General features: G+C 40.5%; 1 protein-coding gene across 4 annotated transcripts in view; it reads left to right on the top strand.

Annotated features, from left to right (window-relative positions):
* ADGRB3 (adhesion G protein-coupled receptor B3) overlaps nucleotides 1-12,286 on the top strand; it is a 941,101-nt gene that overhangs the window by 399,186 nt on the left and 529,629 nt on the right. For all 4 annotated transcript variants that reach the window (XM_019520508.1, XM_019520507.1, XM_019520505.1 and 1 more), the window contains 2 exons: nucleotides 9,001-9,102; nucleotides 9,582-9,688. In XM_019520508.1, the coding sequence (XP_019376053.1) occupies nucleotides 9,001-9,102; nucleotides 9,582-9,688 (209 nt within the window). The remainder of the gene's footprint in view (nucleotides 1-9,000; nucleotides 9,103-9,581; nucleotides 9,689-12,286) is intronic.

Below are 12,286 nucleotides of genomic sequence, written 5' to 3'. Positions count from 1 at the left end.
CAGAAATGCAGATGGCAATAACCAACACCCATTTTCAGCAGAAAAAAAACAGCTACAAGACCACTTGGATGCATCCCCGGTCCAGACATTGACACCTGATAGATTATATTTTTGTGCATCAGTGTGATTTTGGGGATGTCCTTCACACCAGAGTTATGCCTAGTGCTGACTGCCATACTGACCACCAATTCATTCACTCAAAGTTGTCACAGATTCGCTGAAGTTTAGGGCTGGAAGGGACCTTTTGAGATCATCAGGTCCAGCCCCCTTCCCTGGGCAGGAAAGACTTCTGGGGTCAAATAACCTCAGCAAGGTGTGCATCCATCCAAGGCGAGTCTCCTTTTGAAGATCTCCAGGGTAGGTGCTTGCACCACTCCCACTGGGAGTCTATTCCAGAGTCTGGTCACATGAACCATGAAGAAGTTTTTCCTTATATCTAGTCTGAAACCTTCTTCTAGGAGTTTATGACCATTGCTCCTGGTTTTCCCCTGGGGCACTTTGGTGAATAGTTGTTTGCCTAGCCCCTGATACACACCCCTGATATATTTGTAAGCTGCCACCAAATCCCTCCAAAGTCTTCTCTTTTCTAGGCTGAACGTTCCCCTATTAGTTAGCCTTTCCTGGTATAGCTTGCTCTTCAAGCCTCTGATCATATAACTGGCTCTTCTCTGGACTCGCTCAAGCTTCTCCACATCCTTTTTCAAATGGGATGCCCCGAACTGCACTCAGTACTCCACCTGTGGCCTCACCAATGCTGAGTAGAGTAGGAGAATAACTTCCTTAGTTTTGCTTGAGATGCATCAGTTGATGCATGCCAGCGTATTGTTTTCTCTGCTAACTGTAGCATCACACTGGTGGCTCATATTCATTTTATGGTCAATTATGACACCCAGGAACCTTTAGGACATGGTGCTAGCTAGTGTAGCAGCACCAAGCCTGTAAATTTGTTGTGGATTTTTCCTCCCCAGATGGAGCACTTTACACTTCTCAGTGTTGAACAGCATCTGGTTCTGGTCTGTGTCCAGGTCCACCTGGATCATCAGCCTACCCTGAGGCATGGCTGCACTTCCCCACAGCTTAGTGTCATCAGTTAATTTTGCCAGTGTGATTTTCACCCCTACATCCAGATCATTGATGAAGATGTTAACCTCGTCATAAAAGGAGATGAAGTTAGTCAGACATGACCTACCCATGACAAAACCGTGCTGGCTGTCATTCAGAATTTTGCCTTCTACTAGTTTATCACATGTAGACTTCTTGAGAATTTTTTCAAGGGTTTTTCCTTGGGTTGAGGTCAGGCTGATTGGCATGTAGTTCCCTGGGTCCTCTCTCCATGCCTTCTTGAAGATGGGCAAGCCACTGGTCCTCTTCCAGTCTTCTGGGACCTCTCCTGAGTGTCACAGATTTTCAAAGAGGTTTGCTAGTGGTCCTGCAATGACATTAGCTAGTTCATTCAGCACTCTCAGATGGAGTTCATCCAGTTCTGCTGACTTATAGATATCCAGCCTCTGTAGCTCTACACTGACTGTTGGTAAGTGATCATCCATTTGTGACTATGATCCTTCCACTTCAAGCCTCAGCCAAAGCACAGAGACAACCCACCAAAGAAATTTGATATTTCCAAGCTACAGAACTAATCTTGCCAACAAAAAATTCAAAAAACACTTCAGTCTAATCTTGAAAGCCAAGTCCATACTGCAGATACCTCACCTGATGGACTCTGGGAACACATCAAGTCAATAGTCCTGGAGACCACCAAGGAGACTGTTGAGCTCAGTATCAAGAGAAACTGGGACTGTTTTGATGAAAATGACAAAGACATCCAAGCCTTGCTCACAAAAAAGAGGACTAGTCATCAAGCTCTTCTAGCACAGCCAACTAGCTAAGACAGAAAGGTGGCTTACTGCCAGGCATGTAACACCCTTCACTGGAAATTGCGTGATATCCAAAACAAATGGTGGATTACTCTTGCAGAAAGAACGCAGCTGTATAGTAACAATGGAGACACCAGAATCTTTTACGAAGCACTGAAATCTGCCTATGGCCCCACCTTCCTGATCCAAAGTCCACTGAGGAGCTCTGATGGATGGACTTTATACATTGACGAAGACTGTGTCTGAGCACTTTCAAACTCTATTTAGCACTGAACTCACTGTACATGAGTCTGTCATCAACTGAATTAAGCAACTCAAGCCCTGAAATATGGTGGGACTGCTCTGTGCTCCAAGCTCCAAGAGCTCTGCATAGCCTGCTGGGACCAGGGGAAAATTCCACCGGATCTGCATGACGCTGTAATCGTCACCCTGTATAAGAATAAAAGTGACATATCAAACTGTTCCATCTACCAAGGGATCACCCTTCTGTCGATCACTGGGAAGATCCTAGCTAGAATCCTTCTCTACAGGCTGGTGCCTGCCATAGCAGAAGAAATCCTCCTGGAAAGCCAGTGTGGCTTCAGAGCAAACAGGGGCACAGTAGATATGGTATTTGTGCTCAGAAAAATCCAGGAAAAGTGCTGGGAGCAGAACAAGGGTCTGTACGTCACTTTCATTGACCTCATGAAGGCATTTGACATGGTAAGGCGAGATGGCCTCTGGAAGATTCTCAAGAAATTTGGGCGCTCACCTAAGTTCCTCACCATCTTTAAGCAACTCCATGGAGGCAGCATGGACAAGTCAAGCAAAACAACAGCCTCTCAGGTCTGTTCCTGATCTTAACTCCTGATGGAGTTAAGCAAAGCTGTGTACTCATCTCTACCTTATTCACCATTTTCTTCATCATGATGCTGCAACAAGCATTGGACAATCATGGGGAAGGTAAGGATGCCCAGTTCTGGGCATATGGAAACCTCTTCAACCTCATATGGCTACAGGCCTACACAAAGACCTCCCAACAGCTCATCCGTGAACTTCTGTTTCCAGATGACTGTGACCTGGCGGCCCACACCCAACACAATCTGCAGGACATAACTACTTGCTTTGCTACTGCAGCACAACACTTTGGGATCACCATCACCCTGAAGAAGACTGAAGTTCTCCATCTGCCAGCTCCACACCAAGCTTATGTGCCACTGAAGATGACTATCAAGGGAACTGAGCTAAATGCTGTCAAGCAGCTCACCTACCTGGGGAGTGTCATCTCATATGATGCCACAATTTACAAGGAGATAGACAACAGGCTCTCAAAAGCCAGTAGTGCCTTCAGCAGACTCGTCATTTAGGTCTGAAACAGTCACAGCCTATGGGCATAGATTAAAATTAAGGTGTACAGAGCTGTTTTTATCTTCACTGTACTGTATAGTGCTGAGTCATGGGTCTTATATCCCTGCCAAGTACACCTCTTGAACACTTTCATCATTGCTGCCTCCACACCATTCTCAAGATCTGCTGGCAGAAATGTGTCACCAATATGGAGGTGCTACAAAGAGCCAATACCACCAGCATTGAGGTGAGTCTCCTCCAGACTCAGTTGCAGTGAGCAGGCCATGTGGCCCAGATGGATAACAACCACCTACCAAAGGCTGTGCTGTATGGGGAACTGATGTCTGGGAAACATGACAGAGGGACCCCAAGTAAGTGCTTTAAGAACACCCTGAAGAAGTCCTTTTCTGCCTGTAGGTCTTTTTCAAACTGTAGGAAACAGGCTGCAGATTGTGCTGCCTGGCAGCTCCCAATGAAAAAGGCAACATTCGTCTTTGAATGTCAGTACAGAACCACCATTGAGGAGAAGGAGGAAAGATACATCCTCATCTAGCAGCAATCCTCCATACACGTATAACCATTGCAGCAGGATTTCAGCCTCTCTGCAATCAGTCGCCAGGGGGCCTGCTACTGGTGTGGGCAGTTACCTTCCTAATACCTTCATCTGTGAAGAACTGGCAAGAAGGTTATATACAGAAGTCAGGATTTGGACTTGAATTGGGCAGTTTAAGTGAAGAATGTAGTGTGTGAGACAGTAGGTTTGCCGAATTTCTTCTTATCAGCATACTGTACTTATGATGGATTATGTACCCAAATCTCAGTCTTAGGCTGAAAAGAAATAGTGTTCCTTTGAGTCAGTTGTCAACATAGTCTCACTGCAGATATCCCTCATGCTCCTGTGGTTTGATCTTAGTCTTGTGGCCCACACAGAGGGAATAAAGTGCAGTACACACTGAGGGCTTCTCAATTCCTTCCAACTGCCTGGTTGGAGATGAAGCACATTATTTTTTATACTGGTACCAAACTTTATTCCTTGAGGAATTTTGCACTAACTACCTGTTTATGCTTTTTTATTTTTTTATGATTCCTTTATCTTATTTCCACCTCTTTTTGCAAGCCTGGGAAGAAGATGCCAAGATGAGCCATTGGACTGTGCCTTGGCACATTTTTTGACATGCCTTTCCTCCATCTCGTTACTGTGCTGTATCATGAGGTACCACCATATTGGGCAAGACCCTTTTGTCCTAATTGTCCTCAGTGTCTCAAAGAGTTGATTGTCCTTTTTATTTTTTTTATTTTTTTTTGAGTTGGAAGTGTAATTTTTCAGAGGATAACCTCACTTTAATCCACCCAACACTCACTTGGCTTTAATCTATTAGGAGGACACTTAAAATCCTCTGGAACATTGTGAGCTATCTGCTACCTTATCTCTGAGAGAACTTTCTCCATAACCTTCTGCACCATTGATGTTTCTTCCTGTTCTTTTCCTGCACACCTGAGGCTAATGGAGGCCTTAATGATAAGAATTCATCAGGCATGTAAAATTTCCTCAGAGGACATGTCTGAAAGGGGGAACAATCCTTGAACTAAATGGTTGGAGATATTTTCTCTGACATCTGTAACCCAATAAGTGGTGGATACTGGAGAGAGTAATGAATAGGGAATAGATCACTCTAGAGGTATCTGGTTTAGTGTTCTCCCTTTATAGCATCCAATTCTGCCACTGTTAGAGATAGGATACTAGTCTAGATGGGCCATTGATCTAACCCGGTGGGTGTGCCTACATGTTTATGAATGCTCCTTTTCTAATGTGCATTAAATTTAGTACTTCCCATTGGAGGTACTAAATTAATATGCATTAGGCTGTGCTATTGCACAGTAGTGCATTTGCATGCTTTTTTTAGTGATGCCTAATGTGCAGTAGACTATTTTACTGCACAGTAGCATAATGTCAAGGCTTTTATGTAAAGCTTTAAAGTTTAGTAAAATAGTCTACTGCTCATTAAAGCACATGTATAGATGCACCCAGTGTGGCATTTCTTATGTTTTTATGCTGGCTGACGATATCACTGATTAACAAGGTTATGGACTCCATAAAGCTAGTTTGGCAAATGACAGCATCTTATCCTTGGTCAGCTAAGCAGGCTGAAAATTATTACCAAGTTCCCTCTAGGGAGGGATGAAATATCTTTATTTATAGCCATCTTCACTCATGCTTTCATCTGTAAAAAGAAAGCAAAACATTTTAAGGACAGGGAGGTCATGAAATTGAACCAGTTTGAGAAAAGGTTATATTCATCAGCAGATACGCAGTTTGGGATTGTGAACTTCCAGGTACTCTTAGCATATTGCAGTTTTGGAGTATACAAATGGATTGCAGGCCTGGAAGGTGCCCTTTCTTTGGAATGAAAGGAAATCCTGCGGTGCTGGCTTTAGAGGGTCAGCTGGTAGCTAGCAGGGCCCTGAAGGCAGCCATAGATATACCACCTCTCAGTTCATGGCACTGGCAATCATAATGCAGCTCCCTTCATGACTACAGGACTTTGGCTTGCCAAAGAAATGCAAACCACTCTTGAAGATCTCCACTGAGAGAGTACAAATGAAACCTTTCATACCCGCAAGGACTGGGGCCATTCTTGATTCACTGGTAGTTTATTTAGTCTTCTAAATGCAAGCTTAAATATCAGGTTTATACTGTGCACAAACAGAACTCCCATCTTTCCACAAGCTTTGTCATCTCATTGTTGCAACCTCATTACTCTGGGGAGCCTTCAGGAAAGGAACAGAAAATTCATAAGCACCCACCTACAGTCTAAACGTCACCACACAAGGTCTCTGGTTCCAAGCAGAATAGTTTCTATTAGCCACCCTCTATAAAGAATTAACTTTTGGAGAATAAACATCCCTTAATCTCAGACTGGGGATTTTCCATAAAACTCTATCAGCCAAAAACACTGGGGACCCAGAATTTAGTCTGACAGTTTTTCTATGCATTGAAATAGCATAAGAATATAGCTTTAAGCTTTAGAAAGGACATTCCAGGCCATGGAGTCTAATCTACATTCCCAAGCAGCCTTTGGTCTAAAAGATGCACAGGACTATCCACTGTGACCCCTTTTACATTACAGGCACAGTAAACCACATGCCAAAGGTAATAAGCAGGGGAAAGAAGGGCATCATCAATACCTTCCTACTACAGTATCAGAAAACTAGCCAAATTCAGATATGGTCTGATGATCCTAGGAAGAGGGCCATACAAAGGAAAGTAATCTAGCCTGGAGAAAAAGTTTCTTCCTGACCCCAAATCAGGCTGTCAGTTTAACCAAAGCACATGAGCCAGACACACTCAATAAGCACCCAAGATGTTTCTAACGACTGCTTGAAGCATGAGCCCACCCTAGTCAAACTTGCCCGTAGCCAGTAGTGCATCAAGTAAAAATAATCCAAAATATAAACTGTTTTATCCTGTCATGCTACTTCTCAATAAAACATAACATTCAGTTTTATCCTGAAAAGAGTTAAGAAAATGGTTTTAAAACTAACTCGAATTTACCCTATTTAAATAGCAGACAGATTACTTTATATAGTTTAAATGATATATATTTTATATTAAAAGGTCTTGAAAACATCAAAACAAATGTTCTCTCTGATTACATCTGAGCTTTTTGTTTGAGTGATGAATGGAGATGGAGTGAGACAATCATGCAAAGTCAAATTAGGTATTATGTAGCAAACGCTGAGGGAGGACCCCCTGAGAAGAAGACATTCAGTTATGAGTCATCCCCCAAGTAAGTTATGTCAGTCTTTACAGCCCACAGACCAATACATTATTTTTTACAAGGTCCTAGTATGACAGTAATTGCACTGGCTCATGTCACCAGATTCTCCCCATTTGTCATCATGCATCCTTTGCCTTCCCCATTAAAAGAGTGGACTCGTGTTTACTTTTAGACTTCTTTATCTGAAGCAAATTAGCATTCTACATAAGTAAAACAGCTTGCTTGCTTAGGGTTTTGCCATTAAGGATATTCTTTCTTCTCTAGCTTCATCAACTGTTTTGACTCACAATTCAGGAATGATGATGCTGAAGCAAATTTAGCAAGCAATTTTTCTGAAGGACTGTGATTCATATTAGTATTGCTGAGCCATCTGCAAGGAACTCTTTTTCAACTACAGAGTTGAGTACTTGATGCAGAAGTCTGCACAGTTTCATTACCTACTTCATTGCTTTGTCAGTAGAAGTACAGGGAAAGGAAGGACAGTTGTATAGGTGAAATAGTGGAACAGTATTTAGAAGGTCTGTGTTCAATTCTCTCCTCATCATAATGTTCCTATGTAACTAAAGATGAGTCACTTAATCCTTTTATAGTCATCCACATATGTAAAATGGTGATAATACCTATTTTTGCTCACCCTGTGGTTTGTCATGTAACTGCTTTGAGGAAGGGACTACCTCTTATTTTGTATACCTTCAGCATATAGAACCAATTTCTATAGTAATGCAAATAATAATGAAAGGAAAATAGTCTCAGGGTTTTTTGGAGCTGTTTGAGTGATCTAGATTTCAGCTGCTGATGTCTCATATCGCCTCAAGTTATCAGAGATATCTGTTGTGATGTTTGCTGCTTCATTTAATAAAATAACATGCTGGGAAACTACACTAAAACTAGTGAACAACAGAAAGAATTTAGTAATCCTGAGTATATACAAAAGAAACATGAAACAAGAGAAATACAGCTTTCTTTTCCTGCTTCCGTGTATGCCCATTGAATCTGTTACCATGGGAATGTGAAAAATGTCCCTTCCTTAAAAAACATTGTGATAATCAGTAAAAAGGTTATTTTGGCTTATAGCCACTCTATTTTACAGTACTGACCTCACTTGTTAATAATCCAGTCACAATGAAACACATTTCAAAAGAAGCAACTTATTCTTTTGTTTCCCCAATATCTTCAAAATTGATGTGCTTGTTACTTTTAATGATGGAGGAATGGCTTCAGAGGCTTAAACTCACAGCACTTTTACACCAATGTAACCAACCCTTACACTAGTGTAACAAAGAACAAAGTGTACAAGCCGACGCTGGTATAACTTACTGGTATAATGTCCAGTATAGAATTGCCCCAGGAAAAATCAGAGTAAAATCAGTGTAAGTTACACTGGAGGAAGTGTTGTGTGCCCAGAGCTATTCTAGACTGTCTGTCTGCTATAGGTAACTAGGCTGTTACGTGCTCCTTGCCACCTAATGGGAGGACATTATAACAGTGCTTAGTGCAAAGGCAAACACTGAAACATTTGGTTGTCTGTCCACTTCAGATCCTGGTGTAATTTACATCAACATACAAAGTGAATGAAATCTTGTAATGAGTTACATGTTATGTAAATGTATTGTGTGTCAAGCAGATTGTTTTAAGTGTTTCAATGTTTTAGAAACCTCAGAATCTTAAATGATTTTCTTCATATTTCAAGTCTGTTAAGTAATACTAATTTGTAGTTAAGCTTTGGTGTTGCTGATGAAAAGTGGTATAGTAGAGTGTATGTGCATGTGAGAGGGGAATAAATGCAGCAGATTAAAATGAAAGCTCAGCAGGAAGAGAGCCTCTAAAGAAATCAAAGGATTCTTATATTCATGCACTGTCATGGTAAAATGAACCCCTAAAGAAAACATTGAGCATTTCACAGAGAGAACAGGATTAAGGCCGAAGATATATTTTTCCCTGATGTATAGTATATACATTTACAAAAGCCTATATTGAAATGTACAAAAGCCTATATTCAAATTTTCATTTTTAAATCACAGCACCCTATGAAATATGTCCTGAAGATTATTTGATGTCAATGGTGTGGAAAAGGACCCCAGCTGGGGACATGGCATTCAATCGATGTCCTCTCAATGCTACAGGTACAGTATTACATTTATTGTTTATGCTGACAAAAGAGAAAAAATAGCTTTATTGCTATTGTCCTTCCATCCACATTCAGAAGTGTTTAATAATTGCCTAGATACAGCAGCACACACGTATAGACACACACACACACACTTATGCATGCAAACAAGATACATGTACGTAAAGTATACTGTGTATAAATATATACATAGGAATAGAAATTAATTGACAGATGTAACAGGCATTTTGCTGAAAATAGAGCAAAGCAGAAAGTTCTTTTAAATAAAAAAGAATCCTACAAGCTAATTATATGAATGAATGACAAAATATGTTACAGAAATGTGTATTGCCTTGTGAATGCTGCTGCTGCTTATTTGCATGAATCTATTTTTCTGTGTATTTGAAAGAATGTAGAAGTCGGTCTATGTATCCTTCGTTCTTTCTGATTGTTCTCAGTTATATAAATATTTTCTCTGTTCTTTGTGACTCACAGGCACCACTAGCAGACGCTGCTCTCTCAGTGTTCATGGAGTGGCCTTCTGGGAGCATCCAAGTTTTGCTAGATGCATATCAAATGAGTACAGACACTTGCAGCATTCAGTAGGTGCAAAGCCAGCTTTAGTACTTGCTCTGTTTATTTTTTGCTAATCATCAACATTAAAGAACTTACCTATTTACTGTCTGGTCAGACTTCTCATGAGAAATAACAGGGGGGAAAATGGAGCTGAGAGAGCATAATTTGTGTCCTATGTGTAGATATATATTGATCTGGTATATTTTGTTGCTGTTTGAATGAAAGAGCCTTTTGTCGTACTGTTGCAGTGAAAAGAATGATGCAGGGTCCCTTTTTCACTGTTCACTGTGTAAACTTTTTATAGGGGGCAAGACACATATTTTGGCTTATTAGAAAATGAGAATTATTATAAGTATGACCTACTAAAGTAATTTTATAATTCTTAAAATCCTTTAACTACACACTGGCAAATCAGGGATCCTGATACCTTTTCTTGCTATCAAATTATCAACATCACCTTTAGGTGAAATAAAAGGAAGAATGATTAAAGGGTAAAGCTACTGCTTTGGATTGTGAAGAAAATAAAAGGCAGTAGAATTATTTCATGCATTTTAAATAGACCTAGAGAAAGTTTTCTTGACAGAATATAGGTGCAAATATGTTAATAATGCTCTTGTAAATGTACTTGTTAAATTTCCTTTCTGTCAGTCCATGCCTCTCCAGGTCATCCTAACATCTGGCACAGCTGACTCCAAGGTTCTAATGGGCAGTGATTTTTTTTTTCCTTTCAAGATATATTTTTCTGACATTTTTATTACTCTCCCTCTGCTTCTAAAGGCTACCATTAATGCTGCTCAATTAATCGTTCTGTAGGACACTAATACAGCTGTGTATTTGACAGCTTCCCAGTCTCTCAGTCAAGCACAACACATATGGTAACATGCATCAGTGGCGTGAATAGGGTATGGCAAGTGGGACAGATGCCTCAATACTGACCTGGACGGGGGTAACAAAAAGTGGTCACACAATTGCACAGGTGATGCAACCAAAACTCACCACTGCTCCTGGGGGTGGCAGCTTCCCTGGAGCCCTGTGCACATCATTACATCTCTAACATGCTTAATTTTCAGTGGCTTGAAAAATAGGAATGTGACTGAAATCTAGTTTTTCACATGGAAGAGACTGTGGTGTATTCCCCCTGAGCTGCCTTTCTGTTTCATTAGATTCCAGCCTAACTGAGGCAAAGGATGAAGCTTCAGAGTAAGCCAGTGAAAGTATTATATTTCAATTTAGACAACAAGAAAGTTCATGAATGATTCTCCCTAACAGAGAAAGATTCTTGGGGTGCCTATACAAGTGCAGCAAGGCTGTTCTGATACACTGTAATTATAACGCATCAAAGCAGACTCGAGTTCTTGAGTCTGCTGGAGCGTGGTAGTTACTGTGCTCCAGCAGACTCCAGTGTCACAAGTTTCAATGTTCCTGAACTGAAAAATGGTGGTGTGGGCACTTCAACTAAAGCTCATTCAACAAGCTTTAGTTAAAGGGACCTTGCCACCATTTTTCAGTGCAGGGATGCTGATCCACATGGTGTTCTGGATGCTTTAAATAGAGCAGCTCTTGGAGCTGCTCTAATTAAAGCACCCCTCCTCCGCCCACTCCCACAGCACATCTATAAACACTCTTGGACTCCTGCAAGTGCCCCACTGGGTGTTGCTATGTACCTTTATCTTTCACTTAGAGAGCAAAGAAAACTATTTAGTATTATTCATGTAGAAATTTTATTCTGCTATCTCTATAGTACAGACAGTGTTAATTGTGGATTCCATTTAAAATGGGCAGTAGTAACAGTTTTTTTCCATTGCCTCTACTTAAAATATGGAATTATTTAAATACCACAATTAATATAAATACTATGGGTTGTAAATACTCAATTTTAATAATATTCACAATGGCATTTGTCTTATAAACCAGATCAGAAAAATACTAATTCAGAATTTTTATATTGGTGATTTCTCTGATTGTTGGGATGAAATCCTCCTTCCAGTGCATTCATGGGAGTTTTGACATTGGCTTTGATGAGGCCAGAATTTCACTTCTCGAGTTTTAAATGTTTTGTTTGTTTTTTGGGGGGTTTTTGTTTAAAAGTCCACATGACTACTGAGATGGTGTATATACATTTAGCACCTGCAGAATACAACTACGTCTCCAAATGCAGTTCTTGGTGTTTCAAACTTCAATACATGCTAAATCACCCACTGCTTGAGAGAATTCATTGAACCCAAGTTCTCAAGGAAAGGCAAAACAGAATAGCCACAAAACAGAATCTAGAATGTTGCACTAAGATACACATACAGAAACTGAATTGTTTCAACTGAAATTAAGTATTAAATGTTTGTGAATAAGAACACTTTCACTCTGAAAAGGGTCTTCTCACCCATCAACAAACTTTCTTTTCTGATATGGTACATTGCAAGACTCCCTGTACAAACATGCTCTTATGTTGGAAAAATAAAAACCCTGCATAAGTAATGGCTTTAACTAACCAGCAGAGGGTTCTGCAGAATGCTGTCTCCCATCTTCTTGGTAATCTTGACTTGAGAGGCAGGCCATATAAGGAAAAGCTACATATGATAATCCATTATGGTATTTTAAACCCTAACTAGAAGGGTTTTCCCCAGCCA

This window comes from Gavialis gangeticus, unplaced genomic scaffold (genome assembly GCF_001723915.1).
Source record: "Gavialis gangeticus isolate Ggan-Ray unplaced genomic scaffold, GavGan_comp1, whole genome shotgun sequence".
NCBI lineage: Eukaryota > Metazoa > Chordata > Crocodylia > Gavialidae > Gavialis > Gavialis gangeticus.
The sequence above is the reverse complement of the archived record's forward strand: the minus strand, read 5'-3'. Positions and strand labels throughout refer to the sequence as shown.